General features: G+C 32.7%; 2 protein-coding genes across 3 annotated transcripts; both read left to right on the top strand.

Annotated features, from left to right (window-relative positions):
- LOC105176413 (esterase AGAP003155) lies at window positions 267-8,554 on the top strand. Of its 2 annotated transcripts, XM_011099203.2 has the most exons (5): window positions 267-609; window positions 2,694-2,792; window positions 5,493-5,679; window positions 6,144-6,245; window positions 8,429-8,554. In XM_011099203.2, the coding sequence occupies exons 1-5, from the start codon at window positions 394-396 to the stop codon at window positions 8,494-8,496; spliced, it is 672 nt and encodes a 223-aa protein (XP_011097505.1). In that variant the 5' UTR covers window positions 267-393; the 3' UTR covers window positions 8,497-8,554. The 2 variants fall into 2 exon arrangements, with proteins under 2 accessions (XP_011097505.1, XP_011097506.1); XM_011099204.2 differs by lacking the exon at window positions 6,144-6,245 and having other exon boundaries at window positions 8,429-8,547.
- Window positions 9,940-14,151, top strand: LOC105176412 (GLABRA2 expression modulator). Its single transcript, XM_011099202.2, has 4 exons — window positions 9,940-10,669; window positions 11,219-11,320; window positions 12,262-12,533; window positions 13,610-14,151. The coding sequence occupies exons 1-4, from the start codon at window positions 10,267-10,269 to the stop codon at window positions 13,796-13,798; spliced, it is 966 nt and encodes a 321-aa protein (XP_011097504.1). The 5' UTR covers window positions 9,940-10,266; the 3' UTR covers window positions 13,799-14,151.

Genomic DNA, 18,987 nt, shown 5'->3' with positions numbered 1-18,987 from the left:
AAGTGATCAATTACATGGCAAGTATATCATCAAAGTCAACTGTATAATAAGTGTAGTATACTTATTATGCGATTGGTGTATAATTTAGGAAAAGTGACTAATTGCATGACAAGTTTATATGATGTGCAGAATCAATTATATAATAAGTGTAATACACTTATCGTATGATTGATGTACAGCTCAAGAAATTAACCAATCACATGATAGATATATATATATATATATATATATCACACTTAGCATGAGATCAGTGTGGCTCGAAGAAATGTTTGGTACATAATAATGATGGAATCTTTTACATCGCCTAACCATGCCAACAACCGGACCATCTCCATTTAATTGTCTGACATTTTCATGTATTTAATGCAATCAACAAATTTTGGGTGCTGAGCAATGGAAAATGAAATCCGAAGGAAGCCGAGAATCCTCTGCCTCCACAGCTTCAGAACTAGCGGCAGAATCTTCCAGATGATGATATCACGGTGGCCGGAAAATGTCACCGGCGAGTTGGATTTAGTGTTCGCGGACGCACCTTTCCCCGCTGAGGGCAAGTCTGATGTTGAAGGGATCTATGATCCTCCGTACTTCGAGTGGTTCAAATCCGACAAGGTACAATACAACACTCCCCTTGTCCTTTTCAGGAATTTCAATTTTTTTTAATTAATATCAACAAAAATTAAATAATTTTTGTATATATGATTTCAGTTTTTGCCTTAACAGCTGGACTAAGATATCATTGATAAGAAATATCAAAATTATAAAGAATAGCAATTTACCTTTTTGTTTTTTTTTAAAAATACAACAATTTACCTCTTTGTCTTTTTAAAATAGCAACAATTTATCCCTATGTGTTTTTCAAAATGAAGCAAGTTACCTCCTTAGACATGGAGATAAATTTTTTCATTTTAACGAACACAGAGGGTAAATTGCTATTGTTTTTTTTGAAAGAGGGTAATTTGCTTATTTACAATATTACAAGAAAATAAATTGCATTTAAACCCATTTTCGCTTCTTTTAGATTTTAAGGTAATCGCATAGAAGCCCTTGTAAAATTATTAATAACAAAAAACTCTTTAATTTGTTCTAATCACTCGATCAACTTTTGGGCGAAAAGAAATTCAATTTTTTGTGGCTAAAATGATTAAATCAAATTTACTATTAATTGATTGTAAGAAACTATCTTTGCCTAAAAATTATATATTTGTTGGTGTTGCTTACCATCGGTTTTTAATTATTTTCAAGATATAATAACAAATATTATTACTATAATTTTCTCAATTTAATCTAATCATTTAGTACTTAACTAGTATCGGTTGATGTAAAATTTTTTTTTTTTTTTGTATAAATTACGGTTACCTTTATTGAAGTTTGGCATAATTACGTACTCCTAGTTTATTTTAAAAATTACAAATACTCCCTTAAATAGAAATAATTATATAGTCCCTAAATAGTGAAGTGGGCTTCTCTATTTCCCTCGTTGAAATATTTTAAAAATAAAAAAAAATATTTAAAAAATATAAAAAAAGTGAGGGTGGATAAAATAAATTAATCCATAAGGAACATTAGTACATAAAAATATTTTAAACAATACTAAAAATATATAAAATTTCAATTTATAATTCCGAAAGGTCATTTTGATCAGTTTATTACAAAAATTATATGTAAACCTAACGGCATATGTTCGTTGTTAGACGGGTGTTAAAATTAGAAAGTATTGTAGTTTTTCAAACAATTAGAAAATATTAGTAATTATGTCAAATTTCAGGAAATGTAACTCTAATTTAACCCCCCCCCCCTCTTTATATAATATGTAATTCATTGTATCATTTCAATTTCAACACACTCGAAATTTGAAAACTGACAATACATCATAGCTCGAACCAATAAACAAGTTTAGCAACAAACACTTGACGTATATATTTTTGTTCGAAGATATTTATTGTAGGGGTGGCAAAATGGGTTAAGACCCATGGGTTCAACCCAACTCAATTAGTTTTTGATTGGGTTGGGTTGGATAGATTATATTTTAAAATGAGTTGATATGGATAGAAGTTAAATAAAATTATATTTTGTATGGGTTGATAATGAGCTTAATATGGGTCTTAATAATGAGCTTAAACAAACGACGGTTAAAGACACCATTGATCAATTTTTAAATGTAGCAAAAAATATCCTTCGACTAATAAGATAATTGATTTACGTTTTTTCTTCTTTTATTTGATAACTAACTTATTTAATTTTCAAAGTTTTGCATTAACTAAATTTGTTTATATATTTCACTTTCCAAATTTTGAAGCTTTGATTTCTTCTTTCTTTCTTTCTTTTTCTTTAATATAATATATTAATTTATATATTCTACGCTTAATTAAAATATATTTAAAATATGAAAGATTATTCATTATAATGCACATAAAATGACGTACCATAATGCTAATTTCTAAAAATATAGAGAGGTAAAAGAATAATTTGTTTATTTGCAATATTATAGGGGGAAGTTTGCATTTTTTTCGAATTAGAATATATACCCACATTCGTGGCGGGTTGAATTTTCTATTCCAAAGTCTATTGTATATTTTATTTTCAATTAATATATACATCATGTATATATAGATAATATCATATATTATATTTAAAATAATATTTTATACGCGTGATATGTATATATTAAATCAAATTGAAGATGTTATGTTCAGGAATTCAAGGAATTCTACGATTTCGAAAAGTGCTTGAATTACCTTGAAGATTTCATGTTGACGCATGGACCATTCGATGGTGTGCTAGGTTTCTCCCAGGTAATATTGTTTTACCTCAAATTTGATTTAAAAAAAAAAATTGATGGTTGAATTATTAATTTTTTATTTTAATATTATAAATTTAAATCTCACAAAAAATAAAACACTCATACTTTATTTATTTATTCTTTTACATACGCTTCCACCCAGATTAAAACTCAAAAGCTCTCATAAAAGATTTTGATCACAACCTATTGAGTTCTCTTCTAGTGGGCGAGCTCATACCTTATGTAGGTGTATAATAGGTTGATCGGATCGGGTTAAAACACCTTATTAAGTGAAAACTGAAAAGAAACATTTCTGATAAAGGATTAGGATAATTATACTCTCTTCTCCTGAGTTTGATGTAATTATATGTAGGTCCCTTGTAGTTTGAAAAATTACATCTAGTACTCATAAGATTTGATTCCGTCTAACAAATAAATTCATCATTTAGTTAAATCCACTAAATTTGTTGACATTGATAAAAAAAAAAAAAAGAAAAGCAAAAAAAATCTATATTTACCTCCGATTGACTTATTACTAATTTATTGCAGGTCACATAAATCTTTTTATGATCAAATTATCCTCATACGCCTTTTATGCGTTAATGCATGTGAGCGGATATATTTTTACCGTTATAAGGATAATTTAGATGGAAAAAATTATTTGACCCGCAATAAGTCAATCAAGAATAAATATAAATTTTCATTCAATTTTTTATTATGCAGTCCCATTAAAAACTGCATGATCATGAGTTGAGTGAAAAAGTTTATTTCTGCAGATGTTTTTGAAGCCTTGCATTCACAGTGAGGGATAGGTTGCAAATGATTAAGCTCGTCCCAAAGTCTTTTAAGTTTGGCCTAATATGTTGATACAAACAAGTTTTCTTGTGAAATAGATACAATTTCCCTCTGAATTTGATAAATCGTATGTCCATTACTCTCACCAAAATAACTTTCTAATTCAATCAATAATTCCCTCGTTGAATTAGCATACAAGAAGCTTTCAACAATATCTTTAGAAATTAAATTAAGTATCCAAGAAGTGACCATACAGTCATTTCTTACACATGTTTCGTAATCCTCTGAATTCTCTTGCGGTTTTGTTGCTCTTCCATTGATGAAGTCGACCTTCATTTTGGCCCCTAGTGCTATACGCATTGAACGGCTCCAAAATAGGTAATTCTTGCCATTTAGGAGGGATGATACCAGGCATAGTCTTGGATTTTCTGAAGCTTGAATTCTCAAGATATCAGCTTCTTCTGTGATTTTTTCAATCTGTATGGCTTAGTTTCTGAATCAGTCATGGTTGTTGATTTGTGGTTCTTGATGGGCAAGTTTAGAAGGGAAGTTGAGAGGGGAAAAAAACGCAGAACCAAGAAGTGGCTCTGGTATCATATCAAGAAACAAGAAGAGAAATTTTCATCTCTGTAAATCTTGTAATCAAATCGAAGTAAAGAGTACAAAATGAGCTTCAGTACATATACAAACCAGCAAACGGTTGCTGCGCTCAACCAACTCAACGACTACTTTAAAGTGTTAGAACCTAAAAACGTAATACACTTATAAAAACGCAATAGTGCTTATAGACAGAGAAATGCGAGAAACACACAACTGGTTATAAGTAAAGAACAGCAACAAAAATGCTATCACGCTTTTCTGCATCACTTCAGTTTAGACAAAACGTCTTCTTCTTCCTTCAGTCACAGTGCTGTAATGTGTTCAATTCTAGCTTTGAACAGCTGCAAGCTTCAGCTATCTTGTCAGTTTAATCTAATTTATCTTCTTAACCAATTCAAATTTAATTTTATTGAGGTTAACCCATTTTTTTTGTTGTTACAAAATGAATAAATTACCTCGTATAATATATGACGATACCCAAAACCCTTTTCGAGTATATCAATAATTTTAGAAACACAATCAATCAAAATTAATAAATTACAAACTACTATCTAAGTAGACAGACATTAATTCCTATATGTGGAACTCGAAATCAAAACCCAAGTGATTAAGTAATAATTAAAAGCATTTGAAACTTTATAAAATGTATTTAAGGTCATTATTTTAGAAAATGGACTTATAGGATTTTCATAATAAAATGTTATAAGTCTATAAGTGCTTCTAGGAAAAAAAACACGAGTTCTTATTTTATTTTTAAATAAAAAATAATTTAGTTGTAATCTTATTATATACAAATTGTAACTATTTATACTTTATATATTTACTGTCCTACGAGCTTATAAAATTGTTATCCACTCAATGTCATGAGTTCAAGTCTCATTGAAAATGACAACATCCAACTTGTAATATTTGATCTTGTAAGAAAAGATTGAGTACGATTCAATAGGTAGTATGTAAATAGAAAATCACTTCTCCTTTATAACTGGGGGTTTGTAACAAGGCTATATATAATTTTAAAATACTATTTATAACCTTAAATATTCGTACCAATAAAATTAATTATTTATTTTAAATGATGCACATTATCTTTTAACTGTCAATATACTATTATATTTATCCATAACTATTATCTATGTTAATTACTTGATTCGCTTTCAATCGTATTTTGATTTTTATTTTTAGTCAATTTGTATAGGATCTATCTAATTATATATGAGCAAGTACTGTATGAGACAGTAAAATTGTGCCGAATATATCGATTATATTCGCGTAAGTAATGCATGTCATAATAACTAATTATATATATATATATATGTAGGGTGCGACTTTGGCAGCAGCATTGCCTGGAATGCAGAAGGAAGGAGTGGCACTTAGCAAAGTTCCTACGATAAAGTTCTTGATAATAATATCTGGTGGGAAATTTGGAGGTGCCAAGTTCGGGCTGCCCAAACTTGCTGCCAGGGCATTTTCTTCTCCGGTCAACTGCCCGTCCCTTCACATAATAGGTTTTTTTTTTCCATACTACTTTGTTACTACAATTACAAATATATAAACTTATTCTTTAGTTTTTTGCTTTAAGATTTTCTTATAAAATTATCCACGTATTTAATTAAATTTCGGCATATTGATATATTGGATGACAAAATTTACAAGAACTTTTCAACAAATCTAGTTGAAAACTCTTAAGTTTTAGAAACAATTTATGATATGTTTACACAAACTACTTTTATTTTTGTATAATTATAAAAATCATTCTTGATGGTGAAAAAGGGACTGTTTGTGTAATAATACTGACGTTGCTAGGAGTATATGTGTTATTTTTTTTTGAAAAATAAAAATGATTTATGTGAATAATATTGATATTTCTGATCGATGTATGTATAATTTTTAAAAAATTATAGATAATTTATAAAAGAACATCACAGATCAAAACATATAGGTGTAATTATCCAATAATTTATTGTTTCAGGTGAGCTTGACTTCTTGAGGGATGAGAGTAAAGCTTTAATGAGGTCTTTTGTGGATCCAGTTGTAATTAAGCATGCCAAAGGACACTGTGTGCCAAGACTGAGTAAGTCCATATGTCCTACTAATTTGCATTGTCCTAATTTAAGGTTTATTTTTTGGGAAAAAAAATATCTTGTCATTATAGCAATAGATTTCTACATGGAAAAAATTGTATCCAAATTTAGTATTACATATAAGTGAATTGTCTTTGATAGTGAAAATTATTATATATTAAGATTGATGTGCATAAAAATAAGATAGTCTAGAAAGACTAAAAAAAGGCCAAAACAGCCCAAGAAGAAGAAGAAAATACAAAATCCATGGTGCCGCCAAGGGGCCCAGCTCGGGAGAAGGCTCAAGAGGCCCAGACAAACCTCCCCAAAAAGTAGGAATCCAATTGATCGAATTTGATAGGGCCTTGATTCAAGAGGTCTCATGGGCCCACAAGGAGGCCCAGGCAGACATCCCCTAAAAAATAGAGGACCAACAGGTCCTCAAGGACACCTGGTAGGCTGCCCCTAGAGAGAAGGACTATAAACCTTAATAGATTTGGAATCCAGCTGAGAAAATGCTCCTCAACCACCTCTCTGAACATCCATGGGGGACTTAGCCTTATACCCCAGAAGATCGCAATAAACTCCAACAAATCCCCTGAGTTTTAGGGGTATCCTCAGCTACCCCTCAAATCCGAAGGGATAAACCAGCCACTGAAGGACTCCACCAAATCTAGGGGAGGATCAACATTATCCAACAACTTTGAGGCTATGATCCCCCCATATTCATTATCTTCTCCAATAATCTTGTAGTTGCCTATAAATAAAGCTCTACCCCAGTGGGAGAAGGACATGCACATTGACACGATCACAGACACACAATCACATTCACACATTGACACAACCAGAAGGACACGACCACTATCCTTCTCACCTTTTTGTTCTCATATTAGCTTAAAGGAGCATTGTAATTCATACTTAGAGTTTTAATTCCGTATCAACCTCTCTTGTACACACAAATCAAGCAATAATACTCTCTTCTTTACTCATTTCACTTTTTTACCTTCTAGCACTTGTTTCATCACTTCTCACTTCAAGTGGACCGAGCACATCGCATCATTTATTCGGTATGTGCATTTTTTGCATGAACCAAAGGCAATAACTTTCAAGTTCATCAGTGACCGATTGTTGAAGCTGTCAAAACTAATTACTGATTTTACAATTGTAGCAGTAGTGAAACCAGGTTCAATACCAAGAAAACTACAAATTAATTTCTCGATGAAGTTGCAATACTAAATGGCCAGGTAGAAGATTCTCAACGGGCGGGGGGGGGGGGGGTTAGTTAAGAATTACTACTAACTAATAGAAACTAAACCGAAAGCAAAGATAAATTATTGGAAGAAATCAGAAGATAAGAAATCCGACCCAAGGGAATGTATCACCCAATCATTATGTTAATTATTGATCGCATAAGATTAATTTCACACCCAAACATTCAACCTTGAAATCTGTTAAGATAGCCATAATAAATTCATGTTTTCCTATTGTAATTGACTTGATTCAAGTATCTAAATAAAAATTCATTATCTCACGATTGGGCACGATAGCGTCCCATATCAATTCAATAATAACATTTGCATCAGTGAGAACAGTTGAACCTAAATCAAACAATTGAGATAGTTACAATCATCTAACCTAGTTTTCTCGTCCTTACAAATAATTCATATGAAGCACACAATTAACTTTTTTGCTGCTTGTACTACTTATTCATGATAATTATGGATCACGGAACTTATGGATAGCAGGAGAACAATTAATATCGAATCGAAATGTTAGATCCGTCAATATTAATCATTCTGTAAGATGTAAATCAAGACAAGAAATACTCAATGAAATCAGATTAAAACTAAAATCTCAAAACATAACAATTGTATTTAATGTTCCCTTGAATCAGAAAATGGAATTAGCTACACATCATGTGTGTAGAAAACCCTAGATAACATAAACTAAGAAGAAGAAGAAAAAGAGGAAAGATGACCTAAACTAAGAGACTAACAAAATATGAAATTGGATACATAATCTTCAGTCTTCACATCCCTTCTGTGGCTATATGCAATACAAGTTAGTCTTTTCTCCTTTTTGTGTGTGTTTTTAGGTGGTTTAGTTTAATATTCAATATTCAATATTTTGAGGGGGCGAAGTGCAATTTCCCCTTTTCATGTTACCCGTTTTTCTCTTGTTGTTGTTTCTGCAGCTGGAGAAGACGCTGACAAGATGCTCCAATTCATCACAAAATACCATTGCATGAAGAGTCGAATTTGAGAACTGCCCACATTTATTTTCGAGTAAATTGCTGTGGACTCTTGTAAATTGATCATAATTATAGATATTTTTTTATTATTTAAAAAATTATAAATATTTTTTTAAAATCAATGATTGTCTAATAAATACTTTTTAGTGATAGCCCATTCCAGGAGTATTTGTTAAATTGATCATTAATTTTATGGAGATGTTTGTAATTTTTTAAATAATAAAAATGTATCTATAATTATGAAAATATTTAGAGAAATCCGTTATAATTTACTCGTTATTTTTGTTAGTTTTTGTATCCCGTCATTATCAAATTATGAATTTATGCATAACAGTGAAACCTTTTTTTAACCATAGAAGTCAGTGAATCATCTTCGTTGTATGTGTTTTGCTTTATCATGATTGAGTAAATAAGTGATAACCATTTAAATTTTTTTAATTACTTGAAGACAACTGTAGACAATTAAAATTTTATACCCAATTGAATGATAACAAGTTTAAAGTAATATATTAGTTATCAATTATATTTAATTATTTTTTATTTATATTTTAGAATTTATTAAATTAATTTCAAGTGTAAATAGTTAATATAATGATATGTTAATATATATTTGGTCGTCAAATCAATGGCTGACAAGTGTTACAATTGGCATGTTTCGACTAATCAAATTATGTTTCGTAGTAAAATATTCAAACCAATCAGATGGCACCACGTCGAGCAATTGCATGTACGCTCTAGTCAAATCAAGATAAATAATTTGATATTTATCTCTTTAAAAAATATAAATATTAAAGAGATAATGTTAAATTAATTGATCATATCTTGCCAAATATTGTTTATCTCTTTAAATTAAATTATAAAGAGATAATACAAAAAGTGTTCAAGTGTACCACAATTTTACCTATTAACACCTATATAGAAGGGTTCTGTAGCTCATTCAAAATATACAGAGATAGAGAATGACGACCCAAGCAAGCAAAGAAGGATAAATAATTCTCTCCACGTAGTTCCTTGAGTTTTTAAAAAATATTATAGCATTTAATTTGGAATTACAGGTGCTAAGCCATCAAATTAACATTATTAATATTCAAATATGTTCTCATAAAGATGCAAGTGACAAATCCACTCCAAATCATTAAGTTTCAAGTCAAGACTATAGTTTAATTTAAGATTACAGGTGTGAGCCTCGAATTAATATTATATAAATTCAAAATCAAATCTACGGGAGATCAACACGAAAATTTAACTTTTGAATTTGTCAAATATATTTTTTTGAATTTCTATAACATAGTGAAATTTCATGTAATTTTCTCTTATTTTCTTCATAGTAATGAGATGTGTCTAAAATAGTTTTTATTTTAAATGGCAAAAAATTCTCCATTATCAATCAAATATATCGGACGAGATAAAATAGAAAAACATTGAGGAGCAATCGCGGCCATAGATTTCTCAATGCCAAAGGCAGAGTCCCATTGTTACTTGGACCGTCCGAGTCAAAAAGAAACTAGTCGTAATTGGACCGTCACGCTCTTTTCCCTTCCCGCGTTAGATTCTCCGGTTACCCGTACACTCATAGACCCACCTACCGCCACCGGGATTATCGGTAACCTTGTCCCAACTTCAAAGTCAGACATCATCCAATGGTTAAACCCGAAAAACCCCAAGTACGAGGTGTTTGACAAGCGCACAGATCCACGCGCCATCTCACGCGCTGCCACCACTCAAAAATATAGAATTTTTGAAATTAATTTTTTCATTTTCTTCCCATTCCCGTGAAAGTGATGGAGCAGCCGTCGAAGAAGATCAGTAAGGAAGAGAACGCTGAAGAAATGAAAGCAGTACCATTGGAGTCGGATTACAAAGATCCGAGCCCGCCTCGTGGACCCGACCCTGACCCGAAGCCTGATGGCGGTGCATTAAAGCCAGGGGATAATGCCGATATTAATAATACTCGTGGTGGTGGCACTAATGGAGATTTAAAGGAGAGGAGTATCGAATCGGGGGTGGAGGAGAATAGTATTGAATCGGGGGCGGAGGGTTTGAAGACGAAAAAATCGGTGAGGTGGAGCGAGGAGTTGGTGATGGAGTCGCCGGTTCCAAGGGATTCGAATCGCGGATCCAGCAATCCCTACGTCAATTACTCGCCCGCGCCCGCCGCCAATCCCTCGTCTTTCAATTTCAAAGGTCAGGGTTTCTCTATGCATGTAGGGTTTAATAGGAGTAGAAAGATTGGATTTTTCTCCTTGGATTTTGCGTGGTCTTTGCGGTTGAATAGGGGGTTGTTACATTTTGTTTGTTGTGTATATAAATATTTGTTTATTTATATACATACACGCATGTATATACGTATATGTGCATAGAAATTGACGGGAAAAGGGTTGATTTGCGTGTTGATATATCTCGATTTACTCTGGATATGTCGTGTGATTTGTATTTAGTTTCAGACAAAGAGTGATTGAACTTTGAGCTGGGGGACGGGTTGGTCTCTTTTTACCCCTTCGAAATCCTATACATGTATATTCATCTAGTTCTGATTTTTGTCTGTCATTCTTTTGATTGATCGTGGAGGAGTTTCCAGTCTTCTTGTATTTAGAATTGTAAATTTGTTTAAGGACAAGGAAACTGGTCTGCTTATTTGATGAATTGTTTGCAGTTGTAGTCGATATAATTTGAATTCATAAATGGTGTTGTCCGATAGATGAAAGACTGAATATCATGATTTCTGGTTTTCAGAAACTATGGGTAGTGTGAAGAATGTGCTTGGAAGATGGGGGAAGAAGGTGGGAGAAGCAACTAGAAAGGCTGAGGATCTTGCTGGGAACACTTGGCAGCACTGTAAGCATGTTTGATTTGCAATTCCTCGTGCTTGTTTTTATCTACTTTATACTAAGTTAATGAATATAACGAATGCTATGCACTTGCTGTGTTGCTTATTAATTGTTTTTCCTTTCGATGGAAGATGCTTTATGCTTATTAGATGAAGTTGGAATGATAAATAGCAATTTACACAAGTGGTAGGCGGAGATGGGTGGGATGCTGGCTTTTGGGCAGAAAGATGTGGTTTGATGCAGGGCCTCCAAGGTCGTCAGATAAATGGAGGTGTGGAGGAGTAGGGAATGACTTTCTTATACAGCTTTTGAAATTCGTGGATTCGAGTCAATTAAACTAAGAAACTGTAAAATCTCAATATCTTGTATATGAATCAGAGATGTCCAACTTGAAATTTCCTTTACTCAACATGAAAGAAGTTTATGGCTACGTAGTAAGTGTGATATGTAGAATAGCAACTGTTTTACCAAACAAATGAGGAAAATAGATGCAAGAACCCTATCTTTCCATGCTTTAAGTGTCTTCCTTTTGGATGCGCATTTTCACAAGTCAACAGATTACTCTAGGTGAAAATTATCATCTATTTCTGTAATAGATCTACTTACCCATGGACAAAAACATACTTTGCATTCACGTTTGTCTAGTTTTTTTGAACCTTTTCTTGCATAATTATAATTACAAATGCAGTAGTAGGTGATATTAAATAAAAGCATAAATTCATTTTGTATCATAGTAATGTAACCTTTATGGATTATCATGGCCTGTTCTTGCTCTTGCCTACTTCTCGTCTTCAATTTTTCCTTTTTTTCTATTCTTATCTTTTGTGCTTTTTACAGGTAGGGTAGTTCCTAAAATGTTCTTAATCCTTTCTTTATCTTCTTCTGGGCTTCACTGTTATCTTCTATGTTTCATATTCTCTTGGTTTTTCTATATTTTGATTTGCTTAGTGAAGACAAGCCCTAGTCTGGCGGATGCTGCCCTTGGAAGAATTGCTCAGGGAACCAAGGTTCTAGCTGAAGGTGGTTATGAAAAAATTTTTCGGCAAACATTTGAGACAGTTCCAGAGGAGAAGCTGATAAATTCATTTGCATGTTACTTATCTACATCTGCTGGTCCAGTCATGGGGGTTTTGTATGTCTCTACTGCAAAGCTTGCATTTTGTAGTGATAACCCGCTATCATACCAATCTGGTGATAAGACTGAATGGAGCTATTATAAGGTATCTCTGGATGTATTTTCTTTTTCTTCTCTTTTCTTTTGTTTTTGTGTCTGATGTTATACCACTTTTTATTCTTAAGGTGAGTATGCACAGACCGTAGAATATGATAAAGTATAGTAGACTTAGGAAATATGTTACCGACAACTCTGGCTTTCACCATCTCTTGTTCTTCTCTCTGTAATTCTTTGCTGCATCCTGGCTTTGCCACCTGCAAAATTCTGACTGGTGAACAACTCTCTAGATTCTGCAATATTTGAAAAGAGAGAATTTTTATATTAAATTGGGGAGAGAGATTTTGCTATGGTTATGATCTTAACTCTTGAGTTCAAATATTTTGCTACATAAATTATGAGAATATCCTATCGGCCCTGAAGTTCTTTTCTTTGCTCATGGTTTTGTTTGTTTTCTCTTTTACACCTAAAGACCTAATACTTTTACTAAATTTTGGCTTGTAGTAAGAGCTTATCAGGCCTCTGAAACCATGCTGTGAGAATTCATGGAATTCTGTTTATTTAGCTATAGGACTTCCTATCTACTGTTATTTCCTTAATGTGTTTTTCTTTCTTTATTTAGCTTTGATTCATAAGGGCAGAAGTGTTGGTACTACAAGACTTTAGTGTTAGACTGCAGACAAGTGTTGCCGTTTTACATTGGTTTCTGAGGATTTGTCATTCTCCTATCGATCCTCTAATATAGTAAAAATTTCTACTTCTCATGAGTTTTTGCTAAGCAACACTAAGTGTGGGAGTGTGTAGTAAGAGGGTTATTCTGTTTCTCATATGAACTCCAGGGACATCTATCAGCTTCCGTTGTGCTCTCTCTGTGAAATATCTAGCTTAATAATAGCAGACGAAAAGTATCAATTATATATAACCACAATATCTTGTGATTGGTTGAAATCATTTTCAGCAACGGCCAGCAAATTGATCCGACTTAGAATGGTGTCAATCTTCTATTCATCTCCTTTGTAATTGCTGAGCTAGCTGGCCTCTTGTATGGCTTGCATTAGACTAATCATTTTATTTCTTGGTCCAATGAGTTGCGATGTATTACATCTTCATTTCTGCTTTTGACAGGTTGTCATCCCATTGCATCAACTAAAAGCTGTCAACCCTTCAACAAGTAGAACCAACTCAGCGGAAAAATACATCCAGGTGATATCGGTTGATAACCATGAATTTTGGTATATGGGCTTCTTAAATTACAGCAGTGCAGTAGAATGCCTGCAACAGGCCTTACAAGCTCGGGACTTGCAATCGGTATAAATCTCATTTACATATCTTGCAAAAGAAGAGTCTTCCTCATTGAAGGAACATGTGTGGTCATCATCTGTTGCATACGGTCCGAACATAAATCTCATCAATTGTATTGCAAATTCGCCTTGTTAAAGATGTCTGCTTGTGTTCGTGATTACTACTGTTTAGCTGTGAAAACATTTTCTGTCGGGAACATAGTAAGATGATTGTGCTGTCATTCATATTTGCATCATTGTTCTTATGTTTAGTCAAAGCAGCACAGTGTATTGTAATGAATATTTCCTGTAAGAACCCTTCCATACAAATGCTGGTTTCACATGCTAGTTCTCTATAGAATTCCCACATAAGTCATCGTTTGTCCAGCGTATGCATTCATGTTATTCAATGGCTGCCGCACACTGACTTGCTATTCATGGTTGTCTTGCAAAGTATGATTGAGACAGTCGGTATGATTTGGCGATTAAGAAACTTGTATATTTTCTCGAAGTTGATTCTGTTTAGAAGTTCTGGAACTGTGGGCTAAGTGATTCGCTGTCCTGCTGATGCTAAATACCGGGCGGTTAGATGATTTTTACATGCGCCATTTTCAAAAATTTGAGGGGCCATGTGACAATTATTTATCCAACCAAGATATACAGTATCGAGTGTAGTATGAATTTATCCTCAATGGTCATGGTTTATTATAAATAAAATAAATATTTTTATGATCAAACTACCCTCATATATTTTTATGCATTAATGCATATGTGGAGGTATATATTTTCACCGTTATGAAGGTGATTTAGTCGGAAAAAGAATTATTTAACCTGCAATCAGTCAGTAATAAGCCAATTGAGAATAAATATCAATTTTTATTAACTTTTTTGTTAATATGAGCAAATTTGGTAAATTTTGACAAACAAAGGAATTTATTTATTAAACTAAAGCAAATTTTAAGGGTACTAGATATAATTTTTCAAACCACGTGAAGGAGAGGAGAGTATAATTATTTCTTTTCATTTTTTTCTACTTTTTTCTCATTGACTAATCGTTTCAATTAAATCTGATTGGAGTCTATCATATTTAATAAACATAGTTCAAATTTAGTATCCAAGAATTTATAATCCTTTTAGGTCTTGTTTTGTTTGGATTGGGCTGGATATTTTGAGATATCAATCTAATTCCCTATTTACTTGTATTTGGTCCGGTTTTAGTGATATTACTTGAGCCTAAGATAGATGATGATAAAATGATAATTTAAATTCCACCAAGCATGATGGGATTTATTATCTCATCAAGCCTACTTGAGAGGAATTATATTTAATTTTATGTATTTATCCCTAAATGTAAAAATGTTTGATTTGAAATAACCCCATATTTCAAGATATTTACAAAATTCCTGATTTCTGTTTCTGGTTTATTTCTCAAATGTAATTTTATCTCAAATTTTATCAATATAAATAAATAACATATATTAATCCTATCCTTCAAAGTAAATGAGGTCTTAATCTAAAATTAGTTTAAAAAAAAATTTAAGGATTGCAGTAGGAATGATTTTAAATTTATTAATTTAAATGTAGCTTTAAAAGGGATTAAAATGTCTTTCTAGTTCTGCTTCAATCATGTATATAACCAGACAAATACGATGGACTAGTAAATATATATATTTTTTTTGGGACATCAATGGATGGTATATATTGATCCAAATGAAATCTCATTGTACTTCAACTTATCTCTTTATTCTTAAAATTAACATTCACTACACCAAATGTACCATTAGAACTAGGGTATGTACAAAAGAAATTGATAAATTACAATCACCTCATTTGAGAATTGGCATAATTATAAATACTTCATTATTGTTTGAAATTATAAATACTTTCTTGATTTTAACATTTGTCTAACAAATAATTTGTTAATCTCTATTAGGTTCTTATCGAATTTTTTTCATCAATTGTCAAAATACCCTGTTAGATTATAAATTATATTTTTATAATTTTTAAAATATTTTTAATATTTTCTATGAATTATTTATTTTATCCAACTTCAGATTTCTTAACATCTTTCAAATATAAATTTGATGCATAACAGAAATTTGGACACATCATAAGATGGAAGGATCTTCAAGAAAATTCTAAAATTATCAGAGGATTAGCCATGTAAACAGAGGTTAGCACTCTGATACTTAAGGCAGTAACGGATTAAAGAAGAAATAATAGAAAAAACTTGAACTAAAGTGAGAATAATGGTATAAAATGATGATAAGGTGTATGTATTCGTATGGAGTGCAAAATATAGATTTAAAATAGCCTAAAATTCAAGAGGAAATGGAGAGAACAAGTGAGAGTTTCAGAGTAAAGAGTGATGTTACCAAGTGACTGCACAAGGTCTCTATTTATATACGTGTATGGAACAGGATACTGAGGTTCCTGTGGAGTATCGTATGCCATTGGAAAGTCCTTTAAGTTGACTATTATCCAAAATAAACCGTTTGTGATTTGGATAAATATTAACTGAAATACGTGAGCTGGACTGAATCCTGTCATATCTGCCTAAAATTTCAGGAATTGGTTGTTTATGGATTTCCCAGCTAGTTTGTTACCGATTTACTTGGAATCACCTGGAGTTATTTTAGGAATATGTGTATAAATGTGTTGGAAAGCTACATGATGTGCCTCCCATCTGTATGATGATGTATCCGGCTGAAATAAGTTTATTTCTTGGGCTTGCCGGTTCAGGAAACTAGCAGGTAAGTCTATGAGCTTTTCTTCCCTACTGATGGGCTTTTATCCATCTTGTTAATAGGCCCTTATCCATTTTGTTGATGAACTAGCTAGGCTAGTATGCCTAACTTGTTAGGTTGACCCAATAATTTTAGGGGGCATTATCACTTTCCCCCATTCTAGGAGTGTAGATCGTAGAGCTTGTTAGCAGAACGAATCCCGCTAAGCTTCTTGAGTAATGTCGATCGGCTGAAGAACTCTAGCTGGAGAGTCAATTCTTCAATGCTTTGTTGTTCCAGCAGGTTAGTATAAATACCTACCTGAAAAATATTCAATTTATTTGCTACATAACAATGTTTCCAACAGGTGTTAGAGCAATGCTAAGTAGGAGAAGATAATTCTTAATCTAAGTAGCTAGGCCTTTATTGTGACAAGCCTGTAGGTTTAGGCAACATGTTATAGGGCAATAAATATTAACTTTCTTTGCCTAACTAATGCATGCGTACTTGTTCCAACTACTCTTGTCATTAACGAGGAAGATGTGATTCATTAGTAGGAGAGAATATATCTCAAAGTAAATGAGTAAGTAAAAATGGACGGATCCCAATACTCCTCCTCCCATAAAGGCTCAGACTTCCCTTAATATGTCGTTTTGTATGCTCGAATTCTATAAAATGGAGGAACAAAAATTTAAGCATTCACCCTAAATGTCAACATGCCTATATGGCATGGGAACAAGGAATTCAATGAGTTCCCTACTTGCCACATGAACACCGATGTTGCTTCAAATTTACTATGTAAGTATGGGAACCCTGACAAATATTCCTACCTATTACATTGTTGCTAAGCTTGACGTGATCGATATTGTTGGCATGCACAAGTTTGTGGTCTATCTTTCATTTTAAATTCAAGTCATACATGTCTGCTCATACCTCAACGAACTAGTAATGTCAGATTATGAACAAGTTCAAAATGGACGAATCCCAAAACTCCTCTGCACATAAAGGTTCAAACCTCCATTAATATGTCTTCTTGTATGCTCTAATACTATAACATGGAGGAACAAAAATTAAAGCATTCACCCCAAAATATTGACATGCCTGTATGGCATGGGAACAAGAAATTCCATGAGTTCCCCACTTGCTACATGAACACTATGCAGCTTCAATTTTACTATGTAAGTATGGGAATCCTGGGCGGTCAAGCTTAATGTTAAAATCGAGGCAGATTGTTGGATATAATCAAACTTTTGCACTATCTGATGTACTTCCTCACCTTGCCGAGTTTTAGATAATCAGAAAGCATAATCAACCCACTATAAATTGTCACTCGTATCCAATGACAACTTATTGTGTGCTCCAGAAAATATTGTACTGAAAGAGAGAACGCTATGTGTACAATAGCCATTATGGTAGGCGCTGGCACTCTTTAGCACTCCATCTATACACACAGATATTATTTTTGTTAGGATACCCATTCGCCAACCACCATCATGGGATAACGTCCGTCTGGTCTTGTTAATTCTTCCCAACCAATGTACGATTATTGATTCAATTCTCCAACTTCTTTCATTATTCAGTCAAACTTACGAGTACTCACTTCTGCATCAGCTCTCCAGCAAAGATCCTCTAATTGAATGTTATTGAACTTCTTGATAAAGTTCAAAAATGCGATCAGTAGATTAAATGCATCTCGAGTTTCAAGCATAGTTGCCTAGTTAAGCATAGTTGCCTACCCCAAAATGGAATTAAGTCTAGAAGAGTCAGATTAGCTTAATTAGATTAAATTAATATTTCGAGAGAAGAAATAATTGGATCATTTATATAGACCAATCCATTGGATAGTGGTTGTTTTTATCTCCACTCTTTCGTGATCGTTCTTGTTAGCACGAGAACGCCACGTCCTTGTAGTGGGAGAGTGGACGCTTTTAGAGGGTCTCGTCATTGAGATCTATCCATTAACAGATCCAAAATGGAGGAAATGAACGCTTGAAGCCAATCGAAGAAAAACTACAAGGGTGAGGTTCTTTTTATATACTCTACCTCTTGTGATCTTTATGATTCTTGGCCTTTATTGTTTTATTTTACACCGAATGTTCTGGATTAGTTTCAAGGATATACCCCTTGATCGGGTTTTGTTTAGATGTTTAATCGTATTTTTTTATTTTTGCTTCCGCGGCGCTTCTCGAGTCGATCCACTCCCGTGATAATCATGGTTAATAATAAATAGTTGTAGCAAATAATTATTGATTATGGTTACCCAATGGTAGTTGGCTGTTTGCGAGAGTGGTTAAAATTCAGCCATAGTAAATATTTTTACCATGACTCTTAGCTATAGCACATAATTTTTTTGGTAGAAAAACTAACTTTTTACATCAAATTTGTTTAACTGTGATTAATAATAGTTATTTATCATAATTTTTAGCCATAACCATTAGTATTGTAGCTAATAATAATTTTTGCTTCTAGTATCACTCTACTTGCCTAATTCACAATG

This window comes from Sesamum indicum, linkage group LG13, assembly GCF_000512975.1.
Source record: "Sesamum indicum cultivar Zhongzhi No. 13 linkage group LG13, S_indicum_v1.0, whole genome shotgun sequence".
NCBI classification, from domain to species: Eukaryota; Viridiplantae; Streptophyta; class Magnoliopsida; order Lamiales; family Pedaliaceae; genus Sesamum; species Sesamum indicum.
This window is presented reverse-complemented; position numbering and strand designations above follow the sequence as displayed.

What these genes read in the sequence shown, in the direction of transcription:
- LOC105176413 (XM_011099203.2), top strand. Translation starts at nt 394, where the DNA reads ATGGAAAATGAAATCCGAAGGAAGCCGAGAATCCTCTGCCTCCACAGC. An exon ending in AGTGGTTCAAATCCGACAAG is followed by an intron (nt 610 to 2,693) that starts GTACAATACAAC and finishes TGTTATGTTCAG; the next exon opens with GAATTCAAGGAATTCTACGA. An exon ending in CCCGTCCCTTCACATAATAG is followed by an intron (nt 5,680 to 6,143) that starts GTTTTTTTTTTC and finishes TTATTGTTTCAG; the next exon opens with GTGAGCTTGACTTCTTGAGG.
- LOC105176412 (XM_011099202.2), top strand. Translation starts at nt 10,267, where the DNA reads ATGGAGCAGCCGTCGAAGAAGATCAGTAAGGAAGAGAACGCTGAAGAA. An exon ending in TGGGAACACTTGGCAGCACT is followed by an intron (nt 11,321 to 12,261) that starts GTAAGCATGTTT and finishes TGATTTGCTTAG; the next exon opens with TGAAGACAAGCCCTAGTCTG. An exon ending in CTGAATGGAGCTATTATAAG is followed by an intron (nt 12,534 to 13,609) that starts GTATCTCTGGAT and finishes TGCTTTTGACAG; the next exon opens with GTTGTCATCCCATTGCATCA.